The 14,985-nt window shown below is 42.0% G+C and overlaps 2 protein-coding genes across 5 annotated transcripts in view; both read right to left on the bottom strand.

Annotated features, from left to right (window-relative positions):
- The window catches only part of slc8a2a (solute carrier family 8 member 2a), a 28,686-nt gene extending 19,156 nt beyond the window's left edge, over positions 1-9,530 (bottom strand). For all 4 annotated transcript variants that reach the window (XM_069165126.1, XM_069165124.1, XM_069165125.1 and 1 more), the window contains exon 1: positions 9,287-9,530. The gene's annotated coding sequence lies outside the window, so the exon portion shown is untranslated. The remainder of the gene's footprint in view (positions 1-9,286) is intronic.
- Positions 9,531-10,876: 1,346 nt separating this feature from the next.
- On the bottom strand, positions 10,877-14,820 carry nccrp1 (P1, F-box associated domain containing). Its single transcript, XM_069165136.1, has 6 exons — positions 14,585-14,820; positions 13,330-13,410; positions 13,136-13,232; positions 12,943-13,038; positions 11,970-12,108; positions 10,877-11,869 (listed from the first exon to the last, which is right to left on the bottom strand). The coding sequence occupies exons 1-6, from the start codon at positions 14,724-14,726 to the stop codon at positions 11,723-11,725; spliced, it is 702 nt and encodes a 233-aa protein (XP_069021237.1). The 5' UTR covers positions 14,727-14,820; the 3' UTR covers positions 10,877-11,722.
- Between the last annotated feature and the right edge of the window lie 165 nt (positions 14,821-14,985).

A 14,985-nucleotide genomic window follows, 5' to 3' on the forward strand; every position in this document is an offset into this window, starting at 1 on the left:
ACTCGGGAAAGTCATTATAGCAGAAAAGATTTTATCTTTTGTTTTAAAACAACTGTGAAATCTGCAAAATGTTGTTCATGTTACAAAGTGATCCAGCAGGAACGTGTGCTTGTCGTGAACATCCTGACCGACAACTGCAGCGCCTCGCTGGATGATGTCACACTGGTCCAGAGAACCTTTTTGCTGATGACTCTATGTTATTTAGCTGGAGCCCCCTGCTGTGATGATGGATTGGCTTCTTTCAAACAGTCTGAACAGGTTTCCTTTCAGCTCCTGTACAGTGAACTCCAACCTCCCCTAACATTTGTTCTATTTCTATTAAAGAAAAAAACATTACATGTTCAAGTAGAGCTCAGTCTGTCAGTCTTTGCAGATGGAGAGCTGGTTTTTATAAAGTATTGGAGCTGATGTTCCTTTTTGTCCCGTCTGGGTACATAAAAAGATTTACAAAGGAGACATTTAATGTATTGTTACACGTCTCTTTTGATTTTGCAGTGAAGGAGTCTGATCTCATCAGCACTGGTTTCATTAGAAGAGGGGAGGCTAGTATGGTGATCAGTTTTACATCTCTGGCAGTATGTTTGGTGCAAAGCTGATACTGCAATTTACAACTGGTTTTGCACCGCATCTGTTAGAAGAACAGTAAGCTGTTTTTTGGGGATTTTATTTAGATAGATTTGAAATTTGTATCTGTGTCTATTTAACGTCCTGATAACTGTTATTGTGCAGGTGCAGGTGCAGGTGCGTGGGAGGCACATGTAGGTGTGGCCAACTTCTCTGGTACACAATCACAGGGACAACTCTGGTGCAGTGAAATAGGAGGAAATACAGGATGTCACAGCTGACTTCAATCATTGCCAAACAAATCAACTCCTTTCGTTCCCTTTAAAACCTCCCTGATGCAGCGTGTTGACCGACAGTAACTGCCAACATTTACACAGGAAGAAACTGACATAGTTGTCTGGTAGTTTCAGGCTTATACACAAAGTTTTGGTACTATGAGTCAGCCTCCACGAGCTGATGATGTTAAATTAGCTTGTGAAGAGTTAACTATTAAAAAAAATATATATTAAAAATAACTCTTCACCTGGTATAATGAGCATAACTACCCTTTGTAGGAAGCGCTGATAGAAGACAAAGGTTCAAACAAAAACCTGCGTCTAGGTGCCAAACATTGACATTCAGTGACCAAAGCACACTCATCCAATACAGTGAAATGAGGAGCTGGAACCATGTTGAGCAGTGAGCAGAAGCACACTTACAATTCATTTTTTAGCAACAATAATAAATAGTAACGTCACTGATGTTGTGGTGTTAATAAATAAATGACATCGGGAGCTTTGAGTGTGAATAATTTACTTTCCAATCATTAGTTAAATGAGCTAAGCTGCTTGCACTGCTGGTAGATCACTAAATCAAATGAGTATGTTAAAAGGCTTTTGAATTGTTTCCTCTTTATGTGTAATTAAATCAAAATTAATTTGTAGTAAACCTGAGTCTTTTATATTTTATGTCCGAGATCGGCTGCTGTGTCATGACGAGCTCCAACTGACTGATTCACATCCAAATCAATACACAAGAGTCAGCTTCATTTTCATATGATTAACTGAATCAGAAGGTTTCATTCAAAAAAATTCTTGCTCATGTTGGTAGGATTTAATATGTCGAACATCCACCAAATCTGTCCGTGTGATTTTGGATCTGTTCTTGTGGCTCTACCCACTGAAGCCGTCCGTCGACTGCACTCAGACCATGATGCTGCCGCCGCTGTGCTTCATCAGGGATGGTACCATCCAGCAGATGAGCGCCACCTGGTGGCCATCACATATAGCGCTTTAAATTCTGCCCCAAGAGTTCAGGTTCTGACTTCAACTCAACTCGCCACAGGTCTCAAGGATAACTGAAGCAAAGAGGATGCAATCTGGAAAGCAACAGCAATGAGACTGAATACTTTTGTAAATGAGCAATTTTAGTTTTGGACTTTAATACATTTGAATAAAGTCTGAATAAAGACTTTTAGTGTGCAAAAAGTGAAGTGTGACGGTGTCTCAATACTTTACTGCTGGATATCTAAGATGCTGCATCATTATATTATTATACAATATATAATCATCACCATCTGCAACAACACCGTGTCTGCTGTAGAAACCTTCAGGTTTCTGCGATCCACAATCTTCCAGAACCTGAAGAGTCCAACATCAACTCCATAATCAAGAAGGCCAAGCAGAGAATAAGGAAGCTAAACCTGCCTCAAGAGCTGCTGATCCGGTTCTACAGCGCCTTCATCCAGTCTGTTCTCTGTACCTCCATCACCGTCTGGTTTGGTTCGGTTACCAAACAGGACGGGAACTGACTACAACGGATAGTCAGGACTGCAGAGAACATCATTGGTGCCGACCTGCCCTCCATTCAGGACTTCTACACATCCAGAGTCAGGAAACGGGCCGGCAGCATCTCTGCTGATCATCCCCTACTGGACAGCCTCTGTTCCAGCTCCTCCCTCTGGGAGGCGCTACAGAGCACTGAGCACCAGAACAACCAGAAACAAGAACAGTTTCGGCCCGCAGGCTGTCACTCTGCTCAACACTTAACATCTTCAACATTACTGAATCAATGTTTATTTATGTTTTATATGTCTATTTATGTTTGTCTGTTTTTGTTTTTGCACACTGAGAGAGAAGCTACAACCGTAGTTAAACATGTTAACATATCTGGCCAATAAATCTGATTCTGATTATTTCTATTTGTTTTTAAGCGTTCAGGAGACTAGAGTAAAGGCTGGTGTAGAAAATGATAGAAAAATCAAGCTGAATTTTGAAACGAGTTTGTGCATCTTCTCATATGATTCAGTCTTGGATTTGCGCAGTAGAACTAAAACACGTCCATTACCGCACAATACCGCGTGTTCAAGTTACACCAAACGAGGGCTGTTAGGACAGTCTCAGTGTTTGATTGGCTCTCTGTTTGCAGTTGAAGTGAGGAGAGGAAAGAGATCCGTCCCTTTAATAAGTAACACCGGGCTTTGGCCTGCTGCTGTGGGCCTGTCAATGAACCAGATGAATCAGAGTGTAAGATAATCCATCGGGCCACACAGACGGACACACAGACGGACACAGACGGACACACAGACAGACACACAGACAGACACACAGACAGACACACAGATAAAGACCGAGCCAAACCGCTAATGTGGCATTAAAGGGATCTTGTGGAGGTTTCATGGTAAACAAACATCACTTTGTGTGAATATTGCAACAGAGCTGAAGTCCAAATGTTGAACTAAATCTAAATATCTGCCTCTTATTGAATCATGTCATTGATTTTAAGATGTCTTTACAATTTTCAAAACTAACACAAATTTGGAGCTTTACATGTCTTAGATCTGAAGAGAAAAGCAATGAGACCCTGAGCAGGTTTGTTAAAGAATCATCTAGTTGTTTCCATTGCAGGAAACTTTCCACAACAGCCTCTGCAAATGTTTAAACAAGTTTAAAAGTGGACTGCAGGAATCTGAAGAAGCCTTTCAGGATGGTGTGCACATCAGAGAAACCACTGGATCACACGCAGCCGCCAACACCTTCTTATGATTGTGTTAAAAACACCAAAATGATCAGAGTCACTAAAGAAACGAGGAAGCTCATCTGTCTAAACAAAGATGGCTGAGGTGCTTCCTTCCTGTTTCCTTCACACCTTCCTAACATCTGCAGGCTGCTTCTGATGGACAGTAGAGCAACGTGGAGGATGAAGATACATATCCATATTATATTGTATCATAATATGAGAGCAGATGTTTTGATATCATAAGTGTTTTCCCTTCCTGATTTTAAAGGCTACAATACAGTAAAGTGATGTAATTTTCTGACTGTTTTATTTCATATCCAGATTACTGAAGATTATTTATCAAAAATATCATTAAATATTCTGTGACAGTAACAACAGTCATCCCTGCAGCATCGTCTCTAAATCCATAGGGAAGTATTTTGTAAAGAAATGCAGTGATATTTGATTTGCTCCATATTGACCAGCCTTAATAAACTCACAGGAGCCGGAGTTGAACTTGTTCTTGAGTGATTCTGCGTATCTCTGCGGTGTGTGTCATCACTGAGCGTCTAAATTAACCAATCAGTACCACAGAGGAATGAATTGGTCTTTGAGAAGTCGGTGTGTGCGTGGCGGGGGAAAGATAACCCGGGCGGCGCCACGCCTCTGTTCCCTCCGCGTCCACCGGGTCAGAATTACCATCAATCTGGGCAGCAGCAGTTCAGGCTCGGCTGAGCGTGAGGTTTAGTTTCCAGCCCGGCGGGCACCGAGCCACGCCGGCCAGGTCCTCGTACGCTGATCTACTTTCAACAGCTCTGTCCGTCCGATCTGTTCACCTACAGCCCCGAGTCACAGGTTTGATGTTCGCTACCATCATTTCTAAATAAATATATTTCTATTTCATCCCGCTCAATGTTGTGTGACGTCAAACACTGAAAGCACTTCCTGTTTATGAACCTGCACCACCATAACAGTTTTAGTTTTAGTTCTAGTTGTAGAACCGGGACGGATTTCCTGCAGATCAGCTGATGGACGTGGCAGTCTGACGGACCACCTGATCCAGCCGGGATTCGGCTGTTGGACACCGTGATTTGGGTTTGATCAGTTTCACGCTGTGATTTTCTGCACGACTGCAGTCAACAGACGTTTTATACACTAAAGAGAAGTTGTTTTGAAATGACTGGAGTGACATGCTGCAGGTGAAACTCAGTCGACAGGACAAGCAGATGTACCGTGTACGAGACTTTTAAAATGTCTCTTCTCAATTTAAGAGGTAAAGTTAATGAAGAGTATGAAACACTCTACAGTTTAACATGTGGTGGATAAAACCTTCTGTGCTCCAGCTGATATTACTTCATCCATCCTGATCCTTGTGAACTTTCCCAGGGAACATTTAAGAGTATCTCGTCACTCTCCATTTGAACGATGTAACCGCTGCCTCTGTGATTGATTGGTTCAGCTCTGTAAGGGCGGCACGGTGGTGCAGTGGTTAGCGTTGTCACCTCACAGCAAAAAGGTTCTGGGTTTGAATCCGGTCCTGGGCCTTTCTGTGCGGAGTTTGCATGTTCTCCCTGTGCTTGCGTGGGTTCTCTCCGGGTTCTCCGGCTTCCTCCCATCATCCAAAAACATGCACCTCAGGTCAGGTTACCTGGCGCCGTGCTAGTGGCAGCCTGTTGCAGCAGGTCCCCCCTGAGAGCCCCCCTGCTGTGGTGAAGACATTTCCCCTCGGGGATTAATAAAGTGAAATAAATAAAAAAAATCAAATCAAACAGATCTTTTAATTTGTCCAACATACATGTGTTGCTGCTGGTGTTGTGTGTCTGGTCTGGGTTGTTCACTGTGTTCTGATGTTTTAATGGTGAGACTCTTGATGCAGTCCATCAGAACATTTCTGTTTAATATTTCATATTGGTCATTAAAAAAAAAAAAAATCTTTATTTTTAGAAAACCAAATGAGGAAATTAACTGTTGAAGTATTTATGGATTAATAACCAGACAGGAAGAGCTGGTTTTGCCTCATTTAGCATACTATATGTGGCCACCCCAAACTACTTCCTCCCATTAATGATGTCCATCCTGCTGTGCAGCAGCTCTGCTCACTGATGTGACACATTTCCTGTAACATCCTGATTCATGCACAGCATCACAGGGATTCATGGTCTCAAACCTGCATATTGTCATCACGGGTGTCCACACTTCATACATCCAAAGGTAATTGCAGCATTAGTTGTGTCCTGTGATGTTGCAGCAGAGGTGATCAGGAAGTTTAATGTCTCTCCATCTCTAATCAGTCTGACTGTGAGGTAAACAATCCATTTGACATCTTTAAGCTGTTCCTGTCTCTTGTTTCTGTCATCCTGCCTCTGCTAAAAACACCGTCTTTTCCCCAAGACTTCCCCACGTGCAGCTCGCTGTGAAAGGAAGAGGCAGGTGGACAAAGAGAGTCGGCGTGGGGCCGGAGGTGAGGCGGCCGGAGGGCCGGCAGACGAGCGGCTGACAGCCAGCAGACAGCAGCTCCTGAGGTTTCTATTACCTGAGACTCTCTGCCCAGCCACTGGCGGCCTGTCACCTTAGAAGGAACAGCAGTCTCAACTTCAGCATGAACCCAGACAGGGACACGTGTGATGCAATATTCAGGATACCGTCAGAAACAGCAGCAACAGCCCCAATAAACAAACACATACTGCAGAGGGATGTGACGACTCGTCTTGACCCCACCGACAAATCTCTAATCTTTGAAATGTATTTTTCTCCCCTGATGTGACACGTTAAGGAGAAAACCGCTACTTATTACCTGGCTGGAAAGAAAATACTGCTTCTGATGTTCATTAACTGGGCGCCATCACACAGTGGAGCAACCTGAAGAACAACACAACGATGGAAAGTCACCGGATCACTGATGGAAAACTAGTGTTTGAAACGTGCCTGCTGTCTGAATTCAGGGCGACAATCTGGTTCAGACCGACAACATGTCAACAAAATGTGCAGCGGCAGCTGGACGAGAGTCCGTGAAAACAAAACCGAGCCGACCGTCCTCTCAGTCGCTCACATGCACACACATGCACACACATGCACACACATGCACACACATGCACACACATGCACACACATGCACACTGCTAAATACTAAACGGCCCGGCTCTCAGCCTGCAGTGACCTGCAGCCTGGAGGTGGATCGTTACACAAGCTCAAGAAAGCAGAAACATCTCTGACTGACACACTGACATCGTGGCTCTGATCTGAATTCATGTGACTCGTTGGTATTGTAGCATCATTCATCAGTGACTAAATGAGGAGGACCAATCGGACTCGGTCAGTGGACGGGGGTCCAGTGGATGGGGTCCAGTGGATGGGGGTCCAGTGGACGGGGGACCAGTGTACGGGGGTCCAGTGGACGGGGTCCAGTGGACAGGGGACCAGTGTACGGGGGTCCAGTGGACGGGGTCCAGTGGACAGGGGTCCAGTGTACGGGGGTCCAGTGGACCTCCTGAATCAGAGAGGATGAAAAGGTTTCAGGGAGACTTCCATCTTCTCTTGGGTTTTACTGATTGATCGTCGGGGAAATGTGAGAGAAACCTGAGGTGTTGTGTGGCTCTTTGTCCCGTGGCGCCTGTGTGTGTGTGTGTGTGTGTGTGTGTGTGTGTGTGTGTGTGTGTGTGTGTGTGTGTGTGTGTGTGTGTGTGTGTGTGGAGGGGGGGGGGCATGTATTGCTATAGTTGCATTGACCAATTCTGAAAAAACATATTTATGAGGAGAAATACACTTTGTGAGGACATTTATATTTATTCTGGTCCTCACAACTTTAAAGTGCAGTTTGAGGGTAAAAACTTGGTTTTAGGATTCAGGTTAGAATTAGGTTAAGGTTAAGGTTTAGATTAAGGTTAAGATTTAGGTTAAGATTTAGGTTAAGGTTTAGGTTAAGATTTAGATTAAGATTTAGGTTAAGGTTAACATTTAGGTTAAGGTTTAGATTAAGGTTAAGGTTTAGATTAAGATTTATTTTAAAATTAAGGTTAAGGTTTAGATTAAGGCTAAGGTTTAGGTTAAGGTTAAAGTTAAGGTTTAGGTTAAGGTTTAGGTTAAGGTTAATGTTTAGGTTAAGGTTAAGATTAATGTTAACATTTAGGTTAAGGTTTAGGTTGAGGTTAAGCTTAAGGTTTAGGCTAAGGTTAAGGTTGAGGTTTAGGTTAAGGTTTAGGTTAAGGTAAAGGTTTAGGTTAAGGTTTAGATTAATGTTAATGTTTAGTTTTAGGTTAAGCTTATGGTTTAGGTTAAGCTTAAGGTTTAGGTAAATGTTTAGGTTAAGGTTTAGGTTAAGGTTTAGATTAAGGTCAAGGTTTAGGTTTAGGTTAAGGTTTAGGTTTAGGTTAAGGTCAAGGTCAAGGTCAAGGTTTAGGTTAAGGTTTAGGTTAGGCACTTAGTTGTGATGGTTAAGGTTAGGGTAAGGGGCTAGGAATGTATTATGCCATTGAGTGTCCTCAAATGTGTGTGTGTGTGTGTGTGTGTGTGTGTGTGTGTGTGTGTGTGTGTGTGTGTGTGTGTGTGTGTATTCGGGTTGGGGGGGGGGGGGGGTTGCATTTCAGGACAAGTGTCAGTGAGATTTAGTGGTGGACTTCTTGGATTTAGCTCCTGAAGCTTACGTCACAAAAACAAGACGAGACAACAACCATCTTAAAATAAAATAAAATAAATAGCACTTAAATCAGGCTGCAACTATATAATGACATTAATATGCATTATTCCACCACTTATTTAAAAAATAAAAAGTATGAAATTCCTATCACAATTTCCAAAACACAGACTGACTGATTATTATGTTTAATTGTGTAATTGTATTCTTGCAGATATTATGACTCAGTGTAAATAATACTGTGTATGGGAGGAGGAGAGAAGTGCATGCCACAAAGACATGCATAAGTAGAAAAACAAAGAATGATCGTGGAGCGATACCATCTGCGTAATCAAATATAATGGAGCAGCACTGGGGGTGTATCTGCAGTCAACGCCTCCTGTCTCACACATCAGCAACTCTTTAACATGCCCGTGGGCAGCCGGCACCGCCGTGGACACAGGAGACGGCTGATGGGGATACTGGATGTGGCCCTGCCAATCTGCTAAATGAGGGACGGTTTTCTGCCAGTTAAATGTCAGCTCGAAAGTTCAGCCGTGATCAGAAAATGTCAGGGAGAGAGCGGGGTGATCTTTCACAATAAAACGAATAGTTCCAGCAGGGACACACAAACATGGACATCCTCTCCTTTAGACATCTGGACAAAGAAAACTTTCAAAACAACCAAGCACAGCACTGATATCAACTTATATCTCATCTTGTGTTATCTTATATCTTATAGCGTACAAGTTTGATACAGTGACTGCAGGATAGATATGTTTATCAGTTTTGTTTTTAATTTAATTTTAAAGGTAGCCTATGGTGAAAAAACAAAGTATATGGTGACAATTTAGAGTTAAATACTGTATTTTCTCTCCAAGAGAGTACTTATCTTTGACATTGTCCTTTAGTCACTTGATGTACTGACCTCATACTTCTTTGCCAAATGATGACCAAGTGGTGTCTGTGACTGCCTCCACTTCTCGATAGAAAAACTTCAACCCGCTGCTTTAAAATCCAAAGAGGTCATCGTGCATCTATCTCATGTTTGGGGGGTCTGGAGGGCGTAGCCGCCCACAGACCCCCCAAACGCCGCACCTGCCTGCCGCCCCGTCACCCCGTCACCCCGTCTCTTACCTTCCGCTTCACGGCTCCGCTCCACCGCAGGCTGACATTCTTCTGGAAGTCTGGAAACACTCGCCCGGTACAACTTTCCCCGTCCCGACACACAGCTCAACTCACGGACGGAACTTTCCCGTTCACTCACATTGTCGTTAACTAACGGTGGCGGTGATGCTGCGAGCCCACGCGGCGGGTGACGTGCTGCCTTCACGGTCGCCTGCGGGGTTGCTGTTTTGGACTTGGTGGTGGTGAATAGTGAAGTGTTGAACACGAACTGGGTGGTTATGCTGAAGATGTGACCTCAGAGCTCATGTTTGTTCCCGCAACAAGTACTAGTTAACGTTGTAGTTTATATAGAGGAAGGTTTTGGGAGCGCGTGAAGGCAGCACGAGTAGATGGAACTGCGCAGGCGCAAAGCTGTTTTTGTTTTTTTAGTGGTGGGTGGACAAGACTGTCTGGTCCAAACAGATTGTGACTGGACCATACACTGTATATAAAACTGGACGAGCTGCAGTGAGAACACTTATTCCCCTTCATAAAAAAAGAATTAATAAATAGTATTAATATATTAATTAAATATAAATAAATACAGGTTTTCCACCTCTCTTTAATATGAGTAGGTTGATTCCTTTTGATGCACTTTCTATGGTGGACTCTAATATTAACTTTTACTGATACTTTCCATTTAGAGACATCTCAGAATATAAAACTGAATAAAACAACAGTTTAACTGAGCCGTCAGGATTACAGGGACATGTGTCCTGAGTTTGGCCTCGCAGGCTACCCACAGACTGCGTTTTCTTATTAGAGATGGAGGTTGAAGCTCGGAGAAACCTGACAACAATGCCTGCAGACAATACTCGGGGCTGAAATGAGCAACTATTATTTCCACTTGCCGTTAAGATCCTCCTGAAAAGGCGCTGGACATTAAAGCAGAGCTCTTTGTAAACATGCAAATACACCTGTCATCCTCTTCTATCAGAAACACCATAAATAAAGGCTGTTAACAGCACACAGGTTCACACTGCAACTTTGGTGTTTGTTTTTGTTCCATTATAATTATGCAAATTAAATTTGAACCATTTAGATAGATAGATAGATAGATAGATAGATAGATAGATAGATAATAGATAGATAGATAGATAGATAATAGATAGATAGATAGATAGATAGATAGATAGATAGATAGATAGATAGATAGATAGATAGATAGATAGATAGATAGATAGATAATAGATAGATAGATAGATAGATAGATAGATAGATAGATAGATAATAGATAGATAGATAGATAGATAGATAGATAGATAGATAGATAGATAATAGATAGATAGATAGATAGATAGATACTTTATTAATTCTACAAGGGGAATTTTTTTTATACTCAAGTTACATAATTCCTGCAGTAAATTCCTCCTTCATGAAAGTTATTACGTTCAGTTTGTGAGGTGCTGATCATGTCCAACACGTGTATTTATTATGCCTAAGTCTTTGGAAATGTAGTAGTTTACAAATTTGAACTCTACTTGCTTTATTCATGATAATTATTTATTTTAAGCCATTACTTCAAGCATTGAGTCACCAGGTTGAGAAAAATCCACAAGGTTGTGTTTATCTCCATTTATATAGTTGTAAATGTAGTTCATCCTTCTCATGGGTGTAGCTTGTAAAGTTAACAAATCAGGCAGGGATGCAGACGTTTTCCAAACATAAGTGACAGATGGTCTCACAAGTCTAAGTTTTTGCCTCTTGGAAATCCTAAAGGTATTCTCATGGCTGAACCGATCCATAAAGCATTAATTAATGATCTTTTAAGCCTTAAAAAAAAAAACATTAATTACAACTCAGAGCACCTTTGCAAGGGTACCATAAAGGCAGAGTTTCTTTAAAAATGTCGTTCTCAAAACTGTACATTTAGATTTAGATTTTGAATTAGAGAGAAACAATCCATGGAAGAAACTGCTAAACTGAACACACAATCCAGTTATAGATGGATATGTAATATACTATACAAAAAGGAGAATTTCACCAGAACTAGCTCCCCATAAAGTTATTATATTTAAAAAAAAAAATGTTTGTGTAGTTCCTTCAGAGGGTCGTGATTTCTGTTGATTTGTATCCTGTGAATCTGAAATAGCAGCGAGGGCCTGGTTGGTCTGTGTACTGAATAAGCTGTTTGATGCATGTATGTTCGCACTATTTTACCGTCACACACATGTCAACTGCTTTCAAGAAAAAATGACATCTGTCATGTAAGAGAACTTATTTTTATGTTTTATTATGTCTCCACAGCAGTGTGTGTACTCTCAACAACACGCTGCCTCCCCCCATTTGAACATATATTTTCTGTATAGCAATACAAAAATCTACCCCAGCAAGAGAAGTAATGGACTCTTTGTTATTTTCAATATGCAGTGTAAAAGCAGATGTGTGTTGATCCAGCTGTTCGGCTCACTGGCTGCTCTTCACCGCTCTCACAGTCACGGAGCTGCCGGTGAACAGCGTGGGGTAGAAGCCGTTCAGGAAGCTGTTCTTCAGACGGTGCACGAAGTGGACGTATCTCACGCCGGGTCCGTAGCTGGAGAACACATGTGACACCTGCAGGCCGGGACAGACGCACACAGTGAGAGGTTTAGATCACAGACGGTCTACATACAGTCTACATGACTGGAAGCCGTCGGAGGAGTCGGCCACTCACCTCCTTCCAGATGTGTGAGTACTCGCTCAGGTCCTCGGTGGGGCTGACCGTGTGCTCTGAGATCACCGTGCTTTTGTCTGCAGCCAGTAACTTCACATGCAGCTGGTAGATGGACTTATGCAGCTGACTCTCCTCATACCTGCAACATGACAAAATGCATTATGTCCTAATAACTTCCAACATGTGTCCTGTGTGTCATTTTTTTTAATGATAACTAATTCATTCCAGTTGATTGTTAAGAGTAACGTTAGAAATTTTCTGAAAACATCTGAACATGTTAAAACATCTTAACAAAAATAAGATAATCTATAATTTGGTTCTCATACCCACCTAAAAAACCTTTTTTTTTAATCCTAACTACAGACAAATAAGGCTGCAAAACACAGCATTTTAAAGCTCAACCTATGTTTTAAATGTCTTATGTTCATAGTTTCCATTTTGTCTTACATTTTAATTGTACAGTTTACATTTAATTAGTTTAATAAGTGAATTATTACTTGAATTAATACTCGATTTGTGTGACAAATCAAACTCATCCATGTCACAGCATCAGTATATTTGTAGTGTGTTATACTGCCCTACGCAGGCAGAGAGCTGTAACTACACCAGTGAAGAAAAAAAGGTTTAAAGTTTAGAGACTGGTTTCTTTTATGTGTGCCTGTCAGTACTAATATTATTTATACACATATCATTTTAATAAATTAATTTTCCTTGTATTATATCTAAATATTTTATTTTGGCATCTTAACCTCATCATGTAAACTAGAATCAAAACTTGAGAAAATCACTGCCAGTCTGCTGTATGAGTTTCCATCAGCAGGAAGTCAGGTAGTTTTGTTTTCCCTTTCATGAATAAATGCAGTCACTGTCTCAGTCAATCATCTGGAATAAGATAATAAAATAAATGCTATGGATGCTGGTTTATTAACATGAATGGATTTGAATTACAGGTAACAGTGAGAGTTGACCTCACCAGTCTTTGATGACGATTTCTGGCTGAAATTCATCCAGCAGCTCGTCCCACAGTCCCTCCGCCTTCAGCTCCACGATCTGCTCCATGGAGAACCAGCTGAGGACGACAGACTGGTTAGACTCGGGACGCCCACACAGCCTGGTGATCCCTGTGATCATGTTACCACCTGTGGGGTAACGTCTGGTCCATCTACCTGTACTGGGGCAACGCACACACCATAGCTCCGGCTGGGATGCCGCTGCTATCATACGGCAGCACCTCTATGTCCGTAGTCCAGCCAGTGAAGTCACCTTTGAACCAGGAGATTCGTTATAAGCTTTTTAAAACTTCCTTTAATTTCTTCGATCTTATTGGCTGCCACACATGCGGATCACTGCGGTGTCTCACCATCGGGCTGAAACCGGGGAGGGCCATGGTCGGGCTCCTCGGGCAGGTCCGGTTCAGGTGGAGGAGTTTCAGCACTCAACCCTGTGGAGGGAATCGGAGAAACTATTGTTGAGGATCCCAGACAGTGTAAATACATATCAAAGCCACAGAATAAATCTCACTGACAGTCACAGGGTGTGTCTCTTTGTAAAATAAAAATACACATACTTTAAGTATTAGTCAGTATCACATCTGACTTTTGAGTCACAAATTATACAGAAGCATTTTGACTTAAAAGCAAATAGAGAGGCCATTTTATTTTACATAAATAACCTGTGTTACATTGCAAACATTGCTTTAACAGCAATGCATTTTTAATTTAAGTATTACAGCCACAACGTCTATGAAACCCATCAGGTACCCCAAAAAAACTAAATTATATTACAGAGCTTTAGTAAAAGATTTGATAGAAAAATGTAAAAATTCCTTAGTCACTCCAATTTAATCATGTCGGTATCCAGTAACTATGAGAGTTAGAAGAGGAGGACAGGACAGAGAGTCTGTGGAGTGGACGATTGTTTTGCCTGTAGATGCGTTTATGTTTTTTAAAACAGATTCTTAGATGCAAACCTCCCTTTAGATACAGATACATGGTACCTTTATGATTGCCTGCTGTGTGTCTGTATGTATGTATGTATGTGTGTGTGTATGTATGTATGTATGTGTGTGTGTGTGTGTGTGTGTGTGTGTGTGTGTGTGTGTGGGCCACTTCAATAAGGCTGCCTTACACAAAACTAAACTTTAAATCAAACCGAGGGCCGTGAGGAGACGTGAGCTTCCTGAGGATCAGGATTTACCAACAGCAGGGTGTTTCCTTCACTTCTCCATTAGTCAGATGGCACAAAGCTGCTGATTCATATGAATGTGGATGAAGTTCTAACCAGAAACAACATGCAGGATGAGTCATAGCAACATCTGAAAACTCTCACAAACTAATTTACAATACTATCAATTTCATTTTTTTTAATTATTTATATAGCGCCAAATCACAACACAGGTTATTTCCTGGAACAAACTTTGTGATGACTGAAACTAAATAAAACAACTGCAGTGACTTTGAAGTGCATCAGCTGTGGATCAGTGTCCCTGAATTTTGACCTCTCCGGTCACTCCTCTCAAGTCAAACTGGAAAACTACCAAACTGTCTGCGTGTGTGTGTATGTGTATGTGTGTGTGTGTGTGTGTGTGTATGTGTGTGTGTGTGTGTTGTCTGTACCGTGAGGCGCAGGGTTCTTCAGGAAATTTCTTCCCAGCGGCCGCGCTTCGTACACGGACTTCCAGTCCAGGCTGTCGGGCATCGGCGCGCCCTGCAGACTCCACTCGGCCTCGCATCTCTCCTTCCACTCCGCAGCAGACATGGTGTGTAGGCAGAGGCTGGATCTCACTCTGACTGGACCAGGAAGTCTTCATAGTTATTTCATTGCCGTTAGTCGACGCCACACCCCGGTGTTGCAACGATAGCGACGAAATACACGTCGCTCCCTGGATTCTTAAAGTCACAGCGGTTTAAACCTGTTTCTGATGCAGGCAGTCAGACACGAGGAGGAGGATGAATTATAACCAGAACTTCATAGCCTATTATCATTATTACTAGTAGTATTATTATTATTTAAAGTT

The sequence above is a fragment of the Embiotoca jacksoni genome, unplaced genomic scaffold (genome assembly GCF_022577435.1).
Source record: "Embiotoca jacksoni isolate LCO1_2020_lvr unplaced genomic scaffold, fEmbJac1.0.p SCAF_33, whole genome shotgun sequence".
NCBI classification, from domain to species: Eukaryota; Metazoa; Chordata; class Actinopteri; family Embiotocidae; genus Embiotoca; species Embiotoca jacksoni.

What these genes read in the sequence shown, in the direction of transcription:
- nccrp1 (XM_069165136.1), bottom strand. Translation starts at nt 14,726, where the DNA reads ATGTCTGCTGCGGAGTGGAAGGAGAGATGCGAGGCCGAGTGGAGTCTG. An exon ending in GAAGAACCCTGCGCCTCACG is followed by an intron (nt 13,411 to 14,584) that starts GTACAGACAACA and finishes TTCCCTCCACAG; the next exon opens with GGTTGAGTGCTGAAACTCCT. An exon ending in ACTCACACATCTGGAAGGAG is followed by an intron (nt 11,870 to 11,969) that starts GTGAGTGGCCGA and finishes CCCGGCCTGCAG; the next exon opens with GTGTCACATGTGTTCTCCAG.